General features: G+C 37.7%; 1 protein-coding gene across 5 annotated transcripts in view; it reads right to left on the reverse strand.

The window, feature by feature from the left end:
- Window positions 1-20,894, reverse strand: part of LOC124520520 (UDP-glucuronosyltransferase 2A1) — a 67,461-nt gene that overhangs the window by 8,509 nt on the left and 38,058 nt on the right. For 4 of the 5 annotated variants that reach the window (XM_047091446.1, XM_047091445.1, XM_047091449.1 and 1 more), the window contains one exon: window positions 2,263-2,411. In XM_047091446.1, the coding sequence (XP_046947402.1) occupies window positions 2,263-2,411 (149 nt within the window). Of the gene's footprint in view, window positions 1-2,262; window positions 2,412-13,289; window positions 14,014-20,894 lie in introns of those variants that run through there. The other variant, XM_047091447.1, reaches the window with a different exon arrangement.

A 20,894-nucleotide genomic window follows, 5' to 3' on the forward strand; every position in this document is an offset into this window, starting at 1 on the left:
ATTAATAGGCCTACAAATGAATTTTTTAGAACTTCCATATATAAATATATGTTTTAAAAGGTAAACTTCTGCTATTGTCCTATCATGATAACATTTATGAGACATTATTTGTCTACCCTCCCACAAGTAGCTGACATGCCCTTAACTTGAGCCTTAGCGCACTGGTAAATATAAATTTCTCGACAAATAAAATTTTCTGGGTCACCACTTACAGTTATGCAGGTTGGGCTCTGCAAAGTCTGGGATTACAGTCTTTTGTATCGTAATTTATGTGAATGTCAACTTCTAGAGATCTGTTATGCATGCCCTGTGCAACTATTGTGGCTTCCCTGTAATATTTCTCAATATATTTATTACAATTATCAATTATATTTATTTCTCAATGTGTTTATCAATTTAAAGGTAGTAAAATTACTAGGGAAAGGATGATGTCATAAATGAAAGTAGATTTGCTATTTTAGCTTAGTTAAATGTTAGGAGAATATCTCTGAAGTCCCAGGAATTGGTGTTTTGCCATTTTGATTTACCACCCTAAGGACAGTGATTGAATAAACACACACACACACACACACACACACACACACACACACGTACATGAAGCCTTACACATCTAGCAGCTGGATTTGGATTCTTGATTTGGCTGTTGTTCATTGTTTTTTTTTTTTTTCTGTGTATCCAATGACTGGCATAATTTTTTCATCAGAGATATAAGCTATGATTGGTGTCCATATTGTCCAAATGTTTGTATTAGTAATTGGGCTTGGGATGGAATAATTTTTCCTCCTTTACAAAAACATGTCTGAACTATTTTGTGAAATTTGTGTGTGTGAAAAGTGAGGATGGGAAGATAAGTATAATAGTGTGGTATGGGATTTTATGTAGTGAGCAAGGAATATGTCACATCTCTCTGTAACTCTGTTTAGATACTGGTTCATTATCTGCTATAATAACACTCAGTAGAGCTTACCTGCAGCTATAACTTGAGTGGTAAGAAAAGCATATTCAGAATCCTGCCATAAGATTTAAACTTAAATGTGCATTTTACCCTAAATAGAAATTGAGAACTCTCCTAAGAGCACTATTTAACCTGCAATTGCCTCAGAGATCATGTTTGTTTATCTGCAACACGAGCAAATGAGTGTCTGCCTCTTCAATTCTTTCATAAAGACAGTTATTGATAAAGAGACTTAAATACAATATTCTTATCATGTTTTTCTCTTATTATCTTTTACTTCCCAATATTGTCTTCTTCCAACATTTTGGCTATCAGTATTTATTTGTTGGTGACTTTGGAATGTGGTACACAATTTTCCTTTCTACTTCAGAGAAACCAGGCATCATGGTATTAAAGAACAAATTCAGTGACTGGGTTTCTCAGTTCTATGATTATTTTACCTAATCTGTTCCTAGTGCTCTCTGCTGAAACCCAGACCTCGCATTACCTGAATGATTCTTAGAAATATCCACCTGAAAATTCCTTTGGCTCCTTAAAGTGAATAGGTCTAAACTGAATCCATCCTTGTCATCTCAAAAAAGCTTTTCTGTGAATTATTTTCTGTCTTGGTAAAGGTCACTGTTATCCAAGAATTGCTACCTAATTCCATGTCTTCTGTCAACACTTACTTCTTACTGACCAAAGTCTGTGAAATCTATCTGAGAGTTCTCATGAAGGCATCGTTATCGCTCAAGGAATCATAACTGTCTCACCTCATAACCCCATCACACTTGTTAGGAAGACCAAAGCACTTTCCTGAGGGAATTCCAAGGCTGTAGCTTCCTGTTCCTTCCATACAGTACCCAAACTATAGACACACTGATGTCTTATTTTATTTTAAAGTTTATTTGTTTATTTTGAGACATATGGAGAGTGCAAGTGGGGAAGGAGCAAAGAGAGAGGGAGAGAGAATCCCAAGCAGGGTCTGCACTGACAGCACAGAGACCGACATGGAGGCTCGATTTCATGAATTGTGAAATCATGAACTGAGCTGAGATCAAGAGTTAGATGCATAACTGACCCAGCCAGCCAGGTGCTCAACACACTGATATTTTAACATGCCACTTGAATCACTTCTTTCTTCAGCTGAAATATCAAAGTGAAGTTCAAAAAGGTAATATAATTCATAAAAGACTCCTATGATTTGTAAAATAGATTTGGAGTAGCAAATAGTATATCTCTGTTATTGAGGCAACACGCTTTAAATAAAGAAATAATAGGATTATATCATACGGTACACAAAACATCCTCCACTGTAATAGACATACCTTAGGTAATGGTTTGGCAGGTTTACAGTGCAACCCTCCTACAAACTCAAAATTAGGTAAGTATGGACGAGGAAATTCAAAATCCCAATATGTCCGGATTAGCCAAATTTCTGCTTTCCCCATAACCTCACATAATGTAGTGGGTCTTCCTGGAGAAAATGAAAAAAAGGTAAGTGAAAGTTATTAGCATATATGTTTTTTAGGATAAAATGTACCACTAATTTTCTGACAAAAAAGGGAAATCTTTGTCGTCTAGCTATCTATCACATCTAGATGTTAAAAGGAAGGGGAAATTAAGATTATAAGGAGAGAGGGAGAAAGAGAAGGAGGGAAGAAAGAAAGTGGGGTGGGGGTTGGAGGAAGGAAGGAAGGAAGGAAGGAAGGAAGAGAATAAGGGAGGAAAGAGGGAGGGAGGAAAGGGGGTAAGGAAAAGAAGGATGAGAGGCGAGAAGGAGAGAAGGTAAGAATATATTTGGGTAGAAATAGTAATATGCAAATGAAGTTTCACAACTACAAATTCAATCTAAAATTTAACCACAACTCCATGTACTGATGAACCTAATACTCATTGTTTCTCTCCAGTTAAATGGCAGATGACAGATTAGCCCCAGCATATCAGCACCAAATTCCCTATCAATGGTTTTCTAACTATCTTCCAGCTTGTTATAGTCTCTGATTTACTCCTATTGTTTAAGAATCCTACCAGTATTTGTTTACTTTATCTTCCTCAATAAAATCCCATTATTTTCCACTACAACTGATTTGCCACTATTTTCTTAGTAGGAATTCCCCGATTCATACCCAATACAACCCCCTTTGGAATGTGAAATATACATGTCACCAATATCACACAGTTATTTTAGTGTTATCTTTGAATTATATTTTTTGAAAGGGATATTCTACGTATTAATTTTAGGAGATTTGTAGAGAAGAACGAGTGTTTGCAAATGACCAGGTCAACCAGTTTTAGACACAGGAAACATGTTTTGCCCTAAAAAAGAAAAATTCAGATGAGAAATCTCCTTTTTTAAGGATTATAAGCAAACTTGGTGATCATGTGCAACACAGAATGGATAGACTCTCTTTCTAGTCATTGCTTTGTAGTGCTTGGATTTACATCTGAAGCTATATGGTCAGATGCCTTAATTTAATAATGAAGAGGAATTTCTCAAGGAAACTTAACTTGAAATTGCCAGAGATTGGATGAAAACCCCACCTCACAACCTTCACGTCAATATATTTATGTACTTTAGTTGTCTTATTCCATGTGTGTGACATCCTGTCTTGATTACCAACTCCTTTGGTGAAATTACTGTGTATAATGTATAGATCACATTTTAAGAAATACCCAAATTAAAGTATTGACTAAAATTCTATATTTGAGATAGTGGTGCACAGTTACAAATACAAAGGCAATCAAAAGTAAAGGAAATAAGGGGAGGGACCATGATAGCGGAGCAACATGGAAGTTTTTTGCTCTTTTTGTCCATAAAATGCAGCTAGAAATTCAACTCATCCCTGAAATGCAAAAACAAACCATCTTGCACACCTACAAGATTGATCTGAGGATCAACCCCACAATCTACATAACTTGAGTCACAGAATTTGGCAGGTATGTGGCACAGAGAGGTGAACTGGGAGAGAGAAGCTGCAGAGTGTAGGGAGCTATTTTTGCTTGTGGAGAGAGGACAGAGACAGAGGGGAGAGTACAGGAAAAGCACTCTCCCTGAACGTAGCTGGAGAGAAAGTGAATGAGTGGAAATACCCATAAGGGACTGAACAAGAAAGGAAGAAAGGAGAAAGGAGAGGCTTTAAATATGATTAGGACTCTATAAACAGGGGAGCACAGATTCTGGAACTCCACAGCTCGATAACTGGTGGAGCTCTGGTGGGAATGGCCAATCCCCAGGATTGAAGGGTCCTCGGACCACATGGGAGAGAGGCAGTTCCCCTGGTGAAAAGACATTTGGTAGAGGTTGTGTGGCCTCCTCACAGGCAAAGGTCTCAGCAGACCCCAGAGAACATACACGTTTGCTGGTCTTGGAACAAAGACGTTAGAGGGAGGTGAAGCTTTGCGCCAGAGGTGTGTTTTGATTTACCATAATCCCTGAAACGCTGCTTCTACATGATCTCATGGACTTTTTCTGGGGCAGGCTGGCACCTGGCCGCAGTCTCCGGCATCTGCAGCAGCACGGTCACACAAATGTTTCTGTGGACTGGCTGATACCTGGCCATTGCTCGGCAAGATACTCCCCCAGATGGTCAGAGCAGGTCAAAGCCATAGGAACCTCAGAAGTGAGGGGTTTAGAAACACATCCTCATCTGAGATTAAATTTTGGAGAGAGGTGCCATCTGGTAGGCTGACAGCTTGATCATGACAGTGTAGAAGTAGGGGGTGGACAGTAGCCAGAGACAAAGGAGGGGTGTTTTATTGCCAGTGGGAGAGACCACAGAGTTCTGTTGCCAGAGACTATGTAGCCAGGTGATACCATTTTTACCTTTTCTATGCATGTGCATACACGTGTACATGTGCCACAAGGATCCACACCAATAAGCTAAGCAGTACCATCTAGTGGAGAACAGAGCCGTTACACCAAGTCCGTCCAACTGTTCCAACTGTGCTCTAGAGGAACACCACCAGTCTCTCTGCCTGCTAGTTTATGGACTATAAAGTGCTTCATAGTTTGACTGTTAGGGCAAACTGGATGTAATTTCAATAATATTTATTCTTTTCTCTGATCCATCTATTCAATTTTTTTCTTTTCTTTTTCTTTTCCTTTCCTTTCTTTTCTTTCCTATTCTTGAATACAGAAAGAGAAAAGGGTTAATTTTATCTTATGCTTTATAAAAAACATTTTTCTTTATTGTTTTCTACTGTATTTTTTAATTTTTTTATTCCATTTTACTTTCCTCATTTCATTTGAATCTATTTTATTATATTTAAAAATTTTCATACGTTTTCCAACCTTTTTTCCTTTCCTTTTCTTTTGTTTCTTTCTTTTTTTCCCTTTTCTCTTCTTTCCCTTTTTTCTCTATTCTACCAAGCTTCTTTCATCCACAAGACCAAAACACACCTAGGATCTAGAATCCTTCATTTGATTTTTAAATTTTTATTTATTTTATTCTTTTTCTTCCTTCAAAATGATGAAGCAAAGGAATTCACTCTAAAAGAAAGAATAGGAGGAAATGAGAGCCAGGGACTTAATCAAAACAGATATGAACAGGATGTCTGAACCAGAATTTAGAATCATAATTAGAATACTAGCTCGGATTGAAAAAAGTGTAGAATCCCTTTCTGGGAGATAAAAGGGTTAAAATTTAGTCAGGACAAAATAAAAAACGTTATAACTGAGCTGTGATCTCAAATGGATGCCATGGTGGCAAGGATGGATAAAACAGAACAGTGAATCAGCAGTATAGGGGACAAACTTATGGAGAAAAATGAACCAGAAAAAAAGAGGGAAACTAAAGCAAAAGAGTGTGATATAAAAGCTACAGAACTCGCTGCCTCATTAAAAAAGGAATAACATCTGAATCATAGGGTTCCCAGAAGGTGAACCGAGAAAAAAAAGGGTACAAGTTTTATATGAGCAAATCATAGTAGAAAACTTTCCTAACCTGGGGAAAGACACAGCATCCAAATCCAGGAAGCACAGAGAACTCCCATTAGATTAGACAAAAAACAACAATCAACAAAGCATATCATAACGAAATTCACAAAATACACAGGGAAGGAAAGAATCATGAAAGAAGCAAGGGAAAAAAGTCCTTAATCTACAAGGGAAGACAGATCAGTATCATTGCAGACCTATCCACAGAAACTTGGCAGGCCAAGGAGTGGCAGGATATATTTAACATGGTGAATCTGAAAAAATGCAGCCAAGAATTCTTCACCCAGCAAGGCTGTCATTCAAAATAGAAGGAGAGATAAAGAGTTTCCCAGACAAACAAAAACTAAAGGAGTTTGTGACCACTACACCAGCCCTGCAAGAAATTTTAAGGGGGACTCTCTGAAGGAAGAAATGATGAAACAAAACAAAACAAAAAGTCCCAAAGCCTCAAAGACTAGAAAGCACTAGAGAACACCACCAGTGACTCCAACTCTATAGGGTACACAATGGCAATAAATTCATATCTTTCAGTACTGACTCTAAATGTCAATGGACTAAACGCTCCAATCAAAAGACATAGGGTAACAGAAGGATAAGAAAACAAGATCCATCTATATGTTGTTTACAAGATATCCATTTTAGACTTAAAGACACCTTCAGATTGAAAGTAAGGGGATGGAGAACCATCTATCATGCTAATGGTAGCCAAGAGAAAGCCGAAATTGCCATACTTATATCAATCTAAGTTTTAAAATTAAGATGGTAACAAGAGTTGAAGAAGGGTGTTATATCATAGTTAAGAGGTCTATCCACCCAGAATACCTAAAAATTCTAAACATTTGTGCCCCCATGTGTAAACATGCAAATATATAAATCAACTAATCACAAGCATAAAGAAACACATTGACAATAATACCATAATAGTAGGGGACTTCAACACCCACTTACAGATGGAAAGTTCATCTAAGCAGAAAATCAACAAGAAAACAATGGTTTTGAATGACACACTGGACCAGATGGACTTAACAGATATATTCAGAACATTTCATCCTAAAGCAGCAGAATACACATTCTTCTCCAGTGCACGTGGAACGTTCTCCAGAATAGATCATATACTGGGATGAAATCATCCCTCAACAAATACAAAATCGTACCATGTATATTTTCAGACCACAACACTATGAAACTCGAAATCAACCACAAGAAAAAATTTGGAAAGACAACAAATACTTGGAGACTAAAGAACATCCTACTAAAGAAGGAATGGGCTAACCAAGAAGTTAAAGAGGAAATTAAAAAGGACATGGAAGCCAATGAAAATGATAACACCACAGCCCAAAACCTCTGGAACACAGCAAAGGCAGTCATAAGAGGGCTGTACATAGCAATCCAGCCTTCCCAAAGAAGAAAGAAAGGTCACAGATACACAACCTAACTTTACACCTTAAAGAGCTGGAAAAAGAATAACAAAACCCCAACCCGGCAGAAGACAGGAAATAATAAAGATTGGAGCAGAAATCAATGCTATCATAAAAAAATAAATAAAAGAAAGAAAGAAAAAACAAAAACAAAGTAAAAACAAAAAGCAGTAGAAGAGATCAATGAAACAGGAATTGGTTCTTTGAAAGAATTAACAAAATTGGTAAATGCCTAGTCAGTTTGATCAAAAAGAAAAAGGAAACAACCCAAATAAATAAAATCAAGAATGAAAGAGGAGAGATCACAATCAACACTGCAGAAATACCAACAAAAATAAGGGAATATTATGAGCAATCATATACCAATAAGATGGGCAATATGGAAGAAATGGACAAATTCCTAAACACATATAAACTACTAAAACTCAAATAGGAAGAAGTAGAAAATTTGAACAGGCCCATAACCAGGAAGAAAATCAAATTAGTAACCAAAAATCTCCCATAAAACAGGAGTCCAGGGCCGGATGGCTTTCCAGGGGAATTCTACCAAACGTTGAAGGAAGAATTAACACCTATTCTTTTGAAGTTGTTCCAAAAAAAAAAAAAAGAAATGGAAGGAAAACTTCCAGACTCATTCTATGAAGCCAACATTACCTTGATTCCAAAATCATACAAAGACTCCAGTAAAAAGGAAACCTACAGACCAATTTCTCTGATGAACATGGATGCAAAAATTCTCAACAAGATATTAGCCAACCAGATCCAACAATACTTTAAAAGAATTATTTATCAGGACCAAATGAGGTTCACGCCTGTGATGCAGGGCTGGTTCAATATCCACAAACCAATCAATGTGATACATCACATCAGTAAAAGAAAGGACAAGAACCACATGATCCTCTCAACAGATGCAGAGATAGCATCTGACAAATTACAGCATCCTTTCTTGATAAAAACCTTCAGGAAAGTAGGGATAGAAGGATCATACCTCAAGATCATAAAAGCCATATATGAAAGACCCACTGCTAATATCATTCTCAATAGGGGAAAACTGAGAGCTTTCCCCCTAAGTTCAGGAATATGACAGGGATGTCCACTGTCACCACTGTTATTCAGAATATGTTTATCTTTGTAAGAAACCATCAAAATGTCTTCCAAAGTGGCTGTACCATTTTGCATTCCCACTCGCAGAATGTGAGAGTTCCTGTTCCACAACTTGCCAGCATTTAGCCTTTGTCACTATTCTGCATTTTGACCATTCTAATAGATGTAGAGCACTATCTTATTATTTTAATTTGCATTTCTTTCATGGCACATGATATGGAGCATCTTTATATATGCTTATTTGCCAACTGTATATCTTCTTTGGTGAGGTGTCTCTCTTTGTCCTATTTTTAATTGTTATGTGTTTTCTTATTATTGAGTTTTAAGAGTTTAAAAACATATATAACAATCTTTTATCAGATATGCCTGTTGCAAATATGTTCTATCAATCAGCGTCTTATCTTTTCATTCTCTTGACACTGTCTTTTATAGAGCAGAAGTTTTTTAATTTTGATGAAGTCCAGCTTATTCATTATTTTTATTTTGTGTCTTTGGTGTTGTTTATAAAAAGCCATTGACATACCCAACATGATCTATGTTTTTTCCTATGTTATCTTCTAGAAGTTTTATAGTGTTGGGTTTTACATTTAGATCTATGATTCACTAATAGCTAAATTTTGTGAAGGGTGTATGTTCTGTACCTACATGCTTTTTTTTTTTTTTTTTTTTTTGCATGTGGATATCCAGTTGTTCCAGCATCATTTCTTGAAAAGACTATCTCTATCTATTGTACTACTTTTGCTTCTTTGTCAAAGATCAGTTGACTCTCTTGTGTGGGTCTATTTCTGGTCTCTCTATTATTTCCTTTTCTTGTCTTAGTCCCTTAGCTAGAAGTTTCAGTATTACATTAAAGAGGTATGGAGAGAGATGACATTTTGCCTAGTATACAATCTTGGAAGAAAAGCTTTCAGTTTTCCATCATTAAAGATGATTTTAGCTGTAGGATTTTATTTTTAACTTTTTTTGTTTTTGTTTTTTAGCTATACATTCTTTGTGGATATTATTTATCAAGTTGAAGAAAGTCCTTGTTATGCCTAATTTACTGAGAATTTTTAACATGAATTGGGGTTGGATTTTAACAAATAATTTTTCTGCATCTATTGATATCCTCTTGTGTTTTTTGTTTGTTTTTGTTTTGTTTTGTTTTTTTTAGTCTCTTGTGATGGGTAACATTAATTGATTTTTGAATGGTGAACTGGTCTTGCATACTTAGAGTAAATCCTACCTGATGATGGTATATAATTTTTTTTATACATTGTTGGATTCACTTTGCTAATATTTTGTTAAGGATTTTGGATCTATGTTTATGAGAAATATTGGTCTATAGTTTTCTTTTGCTGTAATGTTTTTGTCTGGTTTTGATATTTGGACAACACTGGCACCATAGAATGACTTAGGAAGTATTCCCTCTGCTTCTATCCTCTAAAAGTGATTATAGAAAATTAGTATAATGTCATTATTAAATATTTTGTAGAGGAGGCAGCTGGGAGGCTCAGTCAGTTAAGCATCTGACTCTTGGTTTCGGCTCAGGTCATGATCTCATGGTCATGGGATTGAGCCCCATGTTGGGCTCCATGCTGAGCATGGAGCCTGCTTGGAATTCTCTCTCCCTCTTTCTCTATCAAAATAAATAAATAAACATTTAAGAAAAAAATAAATATTTAGTAAAATTCACCAACAAACAGCCTGGTGCTTTCTGTCTTGGATGAGTAATTATTAACCCAATTTATTAGATACAGGGTTATTTAGATTGTCCACTTGTCCTCGTGTGAGATTTGGCAAATTATGTATTTCAAGGAACTGTGTTTTTCATGGAATTTGTGGGCAAATAATTATTCATAGTGTTCACTTGTTATCCTTTTTAATGTCCATAGCATCCGTAGTGATATCCTTTCTTTTAAGTTTTTTATTTTGTTTAGGTTGGCTAGAGTCTGATCAATTTTATTGATCTTTTCAACATATCACATTTTTTTTCCTTGATTTTTTTCTGTTGATTTCCTGTTTTCTGTTTCATTGATTTCTGCTTAAATTCTTATTATTTATTTTCTTCTGCTTACTTTGAATTTAATTTACTCTTCTTTTGCTAGTTTTCCAAGGTAGAAATTTAGATTATTGATTTTAGATCTTTCTTTTCCTTTTTTATATTGAGGTATAATTGACATACATTGTATTAATTTCAGATGTACAACATGGTGATTTCATATTTGCATATATTGCTAAATGGTCAACACGACACCTAGTTTACATCCACAACCATACGTAGTTACAGAATTTTTTTCTTTTGATGACAACTTTTAAGACCTACTTTGTCAACAACTTTCAAATATGCTATGTAGTATTATTAACTATAGTCGCCATGCTGTACATTACATTTTCACGACTTTTTATTTTATAACTGCAAGTTTGTACCTTTTGCCTCCCTTCACCCATTTTACCCAGCCCCCACCCCTGCTTTGGTAATGACCAATCTGTTCTGTTTATGGCCTTGTTATTTTGTTTGTTTGCTTTTTTCACAGGTAACTGAAATTATATTGTATTTGTCTTTCTCTGTCTGGTTTATTTCACTTAACATAAACCAAACTCGGGAACGAGAGTAGAATGCTGGTTAACAGTGCTCAGGGCTGGGGCAAATGGGGATTGTTGGTCAAAAGGTACAAAATTCCAACCACAAGATGAAGAAGTTCTGGGGATCTATTATTCAACATAGTCACTATAGTTAACAATATTCTATTATATACTTGATAGTTGCTAGGAGAGTAGATACTGAATGAATAGTTTAATGATTTGTTAGATCCATTGACATCACTACAATTAAGTCAATGTAAAGAATAATGCAGATCTTAAAATATTCTGTGTCAAATATATATTTGTTAAAAAGAAAGGCAAAATGAATATTTAATAATTGCTTCTATTGGCAAAAAAGAAAAAAAGCATAAATACTTATGCTTAATGATGCATAGATAATATCTTGCTGTAATGATAGGAATAGTTAATAATACTTATGTAGAAGAAATATGAAGCCAGTTATTATTCACTATATATATTTTTGTTCCGTTTGAATTTTTTAGCCATTTGTATTAGTTATCTTTTATTATGAGATTGAGAATTAAATCATATTCATGGTGCATTCAGAATTTCCTGGTAAAGAAAATGAGAGAATGAAAATCAACAAAAGTACACAATGAAACAAACAAACAAACAACCTGTTAAAGATGATAGAGTTTAAAAATTACCATAGATCCTAAGGACTACATTTAATCCATAAAATTTATACATACAGAATCTTATAACTTTCCCCTATATGCATAATATGACAAATGTCCTAAAATCTTATTGATTAGAACTAGGAAAACATCCTTAGTTTTCAGAATATATTTATGTTTTTATGTCTTGCATTTCTTTTCTGACAATAGAATTGAGGCCAAGATACTGTCTGATTTACTTTAAATCCATAGAGCCCAACACACTGCCTACACCCAGGTAGTGTTTCTGGTGCTTAAATTATTTACTGTGAAATTGGCATAGTATAGATTTAAATCATGTATAAACCTCAGGATTTTTAAAGTGCCTTCCTTTGAATATACGTTTGTGAAAAAAGGTATCTACTGGGAAGTCAGTGTTATGGACTGACTTGTGTTCCTCTAACACTCATGTATTGAAATCTGATTATATTTTGAGTTAAGTCCTTTAAAGATGTAATCAAGCTTAAGTGAGGTCCTAAGAGTGGGCCTTAATCCAATATCACTGGTCTTCTTATAAGAAGAGGAGGAGACACTGGGATTATATATCCACAGAGGAAATACCATGAGAGAACATAGCAAAAAAAAGTGGTCACATTACAAGCTAGGAGACAGGCCTGAAGAGAAACTGGCCTGGCAACACCTTGGTTATGGACTTCTAGCATCCAAACTATGAGAAAACAAATTTCTGTTGTTTCTGCCACTTAGTCTGCGGTATTTAGTTGTGGCAGACCTACAAAACTAATACAGAGAGTTAAATTAGTTAATATTGATGGAATCAAATGAGACCTATCTGTGTAAAAATAACAAAGCAAAACCATTCCTGATAGAAAAATGCAAACCATTAAAAATAGATGGAATATATATGTAAGTAGTGAAGTAAAAAAAAAACATGCTTCTTTCAACACCTAAAGCTATAATTTTTTACAGTTTTCCATTTCATTGTTCAAGTTTCTGTGTAGTACTTCCCGAAGAAGTACAAAGCATCCTAGGAAACTTTTCAGTATGACTAGCTACGATGAAACAATTCACTTAAGACTTACTGAAGCTTCATCCCAAATTTACAAAAGGGGTAAGAATGTCAGGGACTCAGATTCAACACAGAGAATACTATAAATTTTGAATGTAATAATCCATGATTCTCAAAATTTGTGGGAAACAATTCAGGCAAAATAAATTACATGCAAAGTTAATCCCATTGTTAATATAGCTCAGTTTTCAGTTTATTACTGGAATAAGGCAAGGAGATTATATTATTCTTACAACAAACGTTACACTTTTTTGACCAATAAAAAGTCAAATCTCCTCCACTATGAAAACTCAGTATACAAGACTTTTTTGTGATACCCTATATTGGACAAAAAATACATCTTCCATTAGGTTGACATTTATTAGTGTGTTTCATATTTTGTTTTGTTTTGATAACAATCTTTAAGTATCAAGGTTTCTTACAAAATGGTTAGATGACTTTAAAGAAAGGGTAACCAAGACTTATTGCCTCTCCCTCCCAATTGGTTGTTGATAACAATCATTGATATCACTTATGAAGTTTTATGTGAAAGTGAAACTTTTAAAAATACACTCTTCATTTTCCTAGGCTTTTCTTAAACCACCTAAGTTTCCTAACTCCTTTAGAATGAGGAGCACTCTCTTACCTAATGCATCACTGTAAAACTGGTCCCAAAGCTGAGTATCATATCGTTGGATCCAGAAGTCAAAGAAAATGGAGAACATTAAATTTTTTACCCTTTCCAGAAACGTCATTCTGTCTGATAGTGCCGCCATGGTAACAGGCACATAGGAAAGTGGAACCGGAAGTTTCCCACAATATTTTTCCAGCGTGTAACCCATGGAATACCTTAGTGTATACACAAAAGGGACTTCCAGCAACTCAGCAATCAGCTCTCCACAGGGTAACACCGGGTCTATGACCATTACATTGTAGTTGGTTTCCTGGAGTTTCTTCATCATTGACTGGTTGTAGACTACACTCTCACACTGGAGTCTTAAATGTCCAGTTATTTGAAGAAGGAATTGTTGCAGTTTCATTGCTGACTGCCAGAGTGACAATGTTGGCATAACATTAGCAGCTATATCTAAAAAGTCATCTAGCGTTTTCTCAGCAGTCTCTCTGTTTTGTGGCACAGGGATCACCTCAAAGTTCATTGAAGAAGGCTTGCTGTAGTCGATGATGAAACTCTGTGGAGACACCAACACGGTCACCTCGTGGCCCCTTTCTGTGAGTTCCTCCAGTATGATCTTTAGGTTGAGCCAGTGGCTCATGTCACAGGGCCACACCAGGACCTTCCCACAGAGTCCACAGCCAGCGTAGCAGAGCTGCAGCAGCACAATTGCTGAAATCCATTTCTTAGGGACCATGACAGCGGTTCCCTCAGACACTGCTCTGCAGAGGTTAAATGTTTGCAGAGCACAGAGCTGAAGACGCAATTTAGATACAGATCAAGTTAAAAATTAATTTCTAGAGTTAGGAAATGATACCACGTAGAGAACTTTGTCAATAGCGTGCACTGGGCACAGTACTATAGGATATTTGTTAGGAGAATGCATGAAATATTTACATATTCTGGAGGAAATGGCTGCAGCATTTTAGGAGTTCGTTTTAAATATATTAAAATAAAAATGATACTTTTTAATGGACAATTTCTAATTACAATAGAACCCATTTAAGAAAGCCTAGTAAATAATATGGTATATCTTATGGAACATGATGATTGATAATTTGGGAAAACAAAAATGTAGGTCTTGACATAAAGTTGGTTGTATGATAGTATATGGACAAGATGCACACATCACATCACATCACAATAACAATAGGAAGAGTATACTAAATATTATACTAAGGTACAATATTTCCAGGCTCCAGAAGATGCTATCACTCCAATGTGGAAAAAAAATCTCACAAAGCTTCAGGATATGGGTGCCTTTCATTGAGCCCAGTAGCGAACATGACAGAAGATGGGTTCTGAAGGTGAATGGAAGACAAGGAGAAAAAGAATGATGATGTGGAAATGATGGCCATTTAAGTATGCAGTTATCAGTTCAGTATGCATAGAGTCAAGGCTAACACAGTATAGACAAAGAAAATACTAGTTAAAACAGAGCACTTTGGAGAGTCTTGAGTGCTATACTCTGGGTTCAATTTTAATTTCCACAAAAGAGGTCTACTCAGATTTTCAAATCATGTCCAGAAAATGATCATATGTGTCCTATAATAAAACTCTTCCAGAATCTAAATAGGATTTGAGTGGTAGGGAAAAAACAATCTGTAAGAGGCTAAAAGTAAATATTAGGAAAACAAGATTTGATGAGTGTCAGGGAAAATATAATATTGGTTTGTGAATGGAAATCACAGAATGAGTCTTAAAAAACAAAGAAGTGCTCAGTTTGTAGTTTGACCAACTGGAGTAATGGATAATGACTAGCAAAACCACAAAATGTTAGATAAGTAGTAGCTATGGAAAAGTTTTTGACCTTCAGTGTGTGAGTTAATAATTGGACATGACTGTGGAAATATTAATTGGGCTGTGAACACTACAATCTCAAGGGAGGGGTAAAATTTAGAAGTGTAGATGTTGTGTGCAATCATCCATCTATACTTTAACCCAATTTCAGTTCCTCTACAAATCCTTTAATATTTCATACCTCCAAAAAACAAGTTTTTAGCGCATAGTGTATGCCAGATTCTATATTATGCACAGGGCATAAACAAGAAAGACCACTTCAGGTTCAAAATGAGTTCACAGATTACTGCAGAAAATGTCATTGGAACCAATACTTATTCTACAAATATAATGGAGATGGATCTTAGATGGTCAGAACGAGTTGAGGAAGGCAAGCCCACGAAGGAGGTTGCTTACTGGAAGAAGAGAATAATGCAATAATGCTTTAGCTAAGTCTTTAAGAGCAGTTGGTAGCCACCAGGTTGAAAAGTATCATTTGGAAGTAAAAGAGAATACTAATGTATCTATGTTCTAAGAAGCATAAATAGGGAGGGTTTCCGGAAGATGGCGGCATAGGAGGACGCTGGGCTCACCGCTCGTCCTGCTGATCACTTAGATTCCACCCACACCTGCCTAAATAACCCAGAAAACCGCCAGAGGATTAGCAGAACGGAGTCTCCGGAGCCAAGCGCAGACGAGAGGCCCACGGAAGAGGGTAGGAAGGGCGGCGAGGTGGTGCGCGCTCCACGGACTGGCGGGAGGGAGCCGCGGCGGAGGGGCGGCTCGCCGGCCAAGCAGAGCCCCCGAGTCTGGCTGGCAAAAGCGGAGGGGCCTGACGGACTGTGTTCCGACAGCAAGCGCGACTTAGCGTCTGGGAGGTCATAAGTTAACAGCTCTGCTCGGAAAGCGGGAAGGCTGGAGGACAAAGGGAGGGAGAGCTGCTGAGCCCCCGGACGACAGAGCTCAGTTTGGTGGGGAACAAAGGCGCTCGCCAGCGCCATCTCCCCCGCCCATCCCCAGCCAAAATCCCAAAGAGAACCAGTTCCTGCCAGGGAACTTGCTCGCTCCGCGCAAACACCCAACTCTGCGCTTCTGCGGAGCCAAACCTCCGGCAGCGGATCTGACTCCCTCCAGCTGCCACAGGGCCCCTCCTGAAGTGGATCACCTAAGGAGAAGCGAGCTAAGCCTGCCCCTCCTGCCCCTGTGCACCTTGCCGACCCACCCCAGCTAATACGCCAGATCCCCACCATCACAAGCCTGGCAGTGTGCAAGTAGCCCAGACAGGCCACGCCACCCCACAGTGAATCCCGCCCCTAGGAGAGGGGAAGAGAAGGCACACACCAGTCTGACTGTGGCCCCAGCGGTAGGCTGGGGGCAGACATCAGGTCTGACTGCGGCTCCGCCCACCAACTCCAGTTATACACCACAGCACAGGGGAAGTGCCCTGCAGGTCCTCACCACACCAGGGACTATCCAAAATGACCAAGCGGAAGAATTCCCCTCAGAAGAATCTCCAGGAAATAACAACAGCTAATGAGCTGATCAAAAAGGATTTAAATAATATAACAGAAAGTGAATTTAGAATAATAGTCATAAAATTAATCGCTGGGCTTGAAAACAGTATAGAGGACAGCAGAGAATCTCTTGCTACAGAGATCAAGGGACTAAGGAGCAGTCACGAGGAGCTGAAAAACGCTTTAAACGAAATGCATAACAAAATGGAAACCACCACGGCTCGGATGGAAGAGGCAGAGGAGAGAATAGGTGAACTAGAAGATAAAGTTATGGAAAAAGAGGAAGCTGAGAAAAAGAGAGATAAAAAAATCCAGGAGTATGAGGGGAAAATTAGAGAACTAAGTGATACACTAAAAAGAAATAATATACGCATAATTGGTATCCCAGAGGAGGAAGAGAGAGGGAAAGGTGCTGAAGGGGTACTTGAAGAAATAATAGCTGAGAACTTCCCTGAACTGGGGAAGGAAAAAGGCATTGAAATCCAAGAGGCACAGAGAACTCCCTTCAGACGTAACTTGAATCGATCTTCTGCACGACATATCATAGTGAAACTGGCAAAATACAAGGATAAAGAGAAAATTCTGAAAGCCGCAAGGGGTAAACGTGCCCTCACATATAAAGGGAGACCTATAAGACTCGTGACGGATCTCTCTTTTGAAACTTGGCAGGCCAGAAAGAATTGGCACGAGATTTTCAGTGTGCTAGACAGAAAAAATATGCAGCCGAGAATCCTTTCTCCAGCAAGTCTGTCATTTAGAATAGAAGGAGAGATAAAGGTCTTCCCAAACAAACAAAAACTGAAGGAATTTGTCACCACTAAACCAGCCCTACAAGAGATCCTAAGGGGGACCCTGTGAGACAAAGTACCAGAGACATCACTACAAGCATAAAACATACAGACATCACAATGACTCTAAACCCATATCTTTCTTTTTTTTTTTTTTTTAAATTTTTTTTTCAACGTTTATTTATTTTTGGGACAGAGAGAGACAGAGCATGAACGGGGGAGGGGCAGAGAGAGAGGGAGACACAGAATCGGAAACAGGCTCCAGGCTCTGAGCCATCAGCCCAGAGCCTGACGCGGGACTCGAACTCACGGACCGCGAGATCGTGACCTGGCTGAAGTCGGACGCTTAACCGACTGCGCCACCCAGGCGCCCAAACCCATATCTTTCTATAATAACACTGAATGTAAATGGATTAAATGCGCCAACCAAAAGACATAGGGTATCAGAATGGATAAAAAAACAAGACCCATCTATTTGCTGTCTACAAGAGACTCATTTTAGACCTGAGGACACCTTTAGATTGAGAGTGAGGGGATGGAGAACTATTTATCATGCCACTGGAAGCCAAAAGAAAGCTGGAGTAGCCATACTTATATCAGACAAACTAGACTTTAAATTAAAGGCTGTAACAAGAGATGAAGAAGGACATTATATAATAGTTACAGGGTCTATCCATCAGGAAGAGCTAACAATTATAAATGTCTATGCGCCGAATACCGGAGCCCCCAAATATATAAAACAATTACTCATAAACAGAAGCAACCTTATTGATAAGAATGTGGTAATTGCTGGGGACTTTAACACCCCACTTACAGAAATGGATAGATCATCTAGACACACGGTCAATAAAGAAACAAGGGCCCTGAATGAGACATTGGATCAGATGGACTTGACAGATATATTTAGAACTCTGCATCCCAAAGCAACAGAATATACTTTCTTCTCGAGTGCACATGGAACATTCTCCAAGATAGATCATATACTGGGTCACAAAACAGCCCTTCATAAGTTTACAAGAATTGAAATTATACCATGCATACTTTCAGACCACAATGCTATGAAGCTTGAAATCAACCACAGGAAAAAGTCTGGAAAACCTCCAAAAGCATGGAGGTTAAAGAACACCCTACTAACGAATGAGTGGGTCAACCAGGCAATTAGAGAAGAAATCAAAAAATATATGGAAACAAACGAAAATGAAAATACAACAATCCAAACGCTTTGGGACGCAGCGAAGGCAGTCCTGAGAGGAAAATACATTGCAATCCAGGCCTATCTCAAGAAACAAGAAAAATCCCAAATACAAAATCTAACAGCACACCTAAAGGAAATAGAAGCAGAACAGCAAAGGCAGCCTAAACCCAGCAGAAGAAGAGAAATAATAAAGATCAGAGCAGAAATAAACAATATAGAATCTAAAAAAACTGTAGAGCAGATCAACGAAACCAAGAGTTGGTTTTTTGAAAAAATAAACAAAATTGACAAACCTCTAGCCAGGCTTCTCAAAAAGAAAAGGGAGATGACCCAAATAGATAAAATCATGAATGAAAATGGAATTATTACAACCAATCCCTCAGAGATACAAACAATTATCAGGGAATACTATGAAAAATTATATGCCAACAAATTGGACAACCTGGAAGAAATGGACAAATTCCTGAACACCCACACTCTTCCAAAACTCAATCAGGAGGAAATAGAAAGCTTGAACAGACCCATAACCAGCGAAGAAATTGAATCGGTTATCAAAAATCTCCCAACAAATAAGAGTCCAGGACCAGATGGCTTCCCAGGGGAGTTCTACCAGACGTTTAAAGCAGAGATAATACCTATCCTTCTCAAGCTATTCCAAGAAATAGAAAGGGAAGGAAAACTTCCAGACTCATCCTATGAAGCCAGTATTACTTTGATTCCTAAACCAGACAGAGACCCAGTAAAAAAAGAGAACTACAGGCCAATATCCCTGATGAATATGGATGCAAAAATTCTCAATAAGATACTAGCAAATCGAATTCAATGGCATATAAAAAGAATTATTCACCATGATCAAGTGGGATTCATTCCTGGGATGCAGGGCTGGTTCAACATTCGCAAATCAATCAACGTGATACATCACATTAACAAAAAAAAAGAGAAGAACCATATGATCCTGTCAATCGATGCAGAAAAGGCCTTTGACAAAATCCAGCACCCTTTCTTAATAAAAACCCTTGAGAAAGTCGGGATAGAAGGAACATACTTAAAGATCATAAAAGCCATTTATGAAAAGCCCACAGCTAACATCATCCTCAACGGGGAAAAACTGAGAGCTTTTTCCCTGAGATCAGGAACACGACAGGGATGCCCACTCTCACCGCTGTTGTTTAACATAGTGCTGGAAGTTCTAGCATCAGCAATCAGACAACAAAAGGAAATCAAAGGCATCAAAATTGGCAAAGATGAAGTCAAGCTTTCGCTTTTTGCAGATGACATGATATTATACATGGAAAATCCGATAGACTCCACCAAAAGTCTGCTAGAACTGATACATGAATTCAGCAAAGTTGCAGGATACAAAATCAATGTACAGAAATCAGTTGCATTCTTATACACTAACAATGAAGCCACAGAAAGACAAATAAAGAAACTGATCCCATTCACAATTGCACCAAGAAGCATAAAATACCTAGGAATAAATCTAACCAAAGATGTAAAGGATCTGTATGCTGAAAACTATAGAAAGCTTATGAAGGTCATTGAAGAAGATTTAAAGAAATGGAAAGACATTCCCTGCTCATGGATTGGAAGAATAAATATTGTCAAAATGTCAATACTACCCAAAGCTATCTACACATTCAATGCAATCCCAATCAAAATTGCACCAGCATGGGGCGCCTGGGTGGCGCAGTCGGTTAAGCGCCCGACTTCAGCCAGGTCACGATCTCGCGGTCCGTGAGTTCGAGCCCCGCGTCGGGCTCTGGGCTGATGGCTCAGAGCCTGGAGCCTGTTTCAGATTCTGTGTCTCCCTCTCTCTCTGCCCCTCCCCCATTCATGCTCTGTCTCTCTCTGTCCCAAAAATAAATAAACGTTCAAAAAAAAGAAAATTAAAAAAAAAATAAAAAAAAAATTGCACCAGCATTCTTCTCGAAACTAGAACAAGCAATCCTAAAATTCATTTGGAACCACAAAAGGCCCCGAATAGCCAAAGGAATTTTGAAGAAGAAGACCAAAGCAGGAGGCATCACAATCCCAGACTTTAGCCTCTACTACAAAGCTGTAATCATCAAGACAGCATGGTATTGGCACAAAAACAGACACATAGACCAATGGAATAGAATAGAAACCCCAGAACTAGACCCACAAACATATGGCCAACTCATCTTTGACAAAGCAGGAAAGAACATCCAATGGAAAAAAGACAGTCTCTTTAACAAATGGTGCTGGGAGAACTGGACAGCAACATGCAGAAGGTTGAAACTAGACCACTTTCTCACACCATTCACAAAAATAAACTCAA

The sequence above is a fragment of the Lynx rufus genome, unplaced genomic scaffold (genome assembly GCF_022079265.1).
Source record: "Lynx rufus isolate CCGP_SWC_20201006 ecotype Redwood Valley unplaced genomic scaffold, mLynRuf1.p SCAF_3, whole genome shotgun sequence".
NCBI lineage: Eukaryota > Metazoa > Chordata > Mammalia > Carnivora > Felidae > Lynx > Lynx rufus.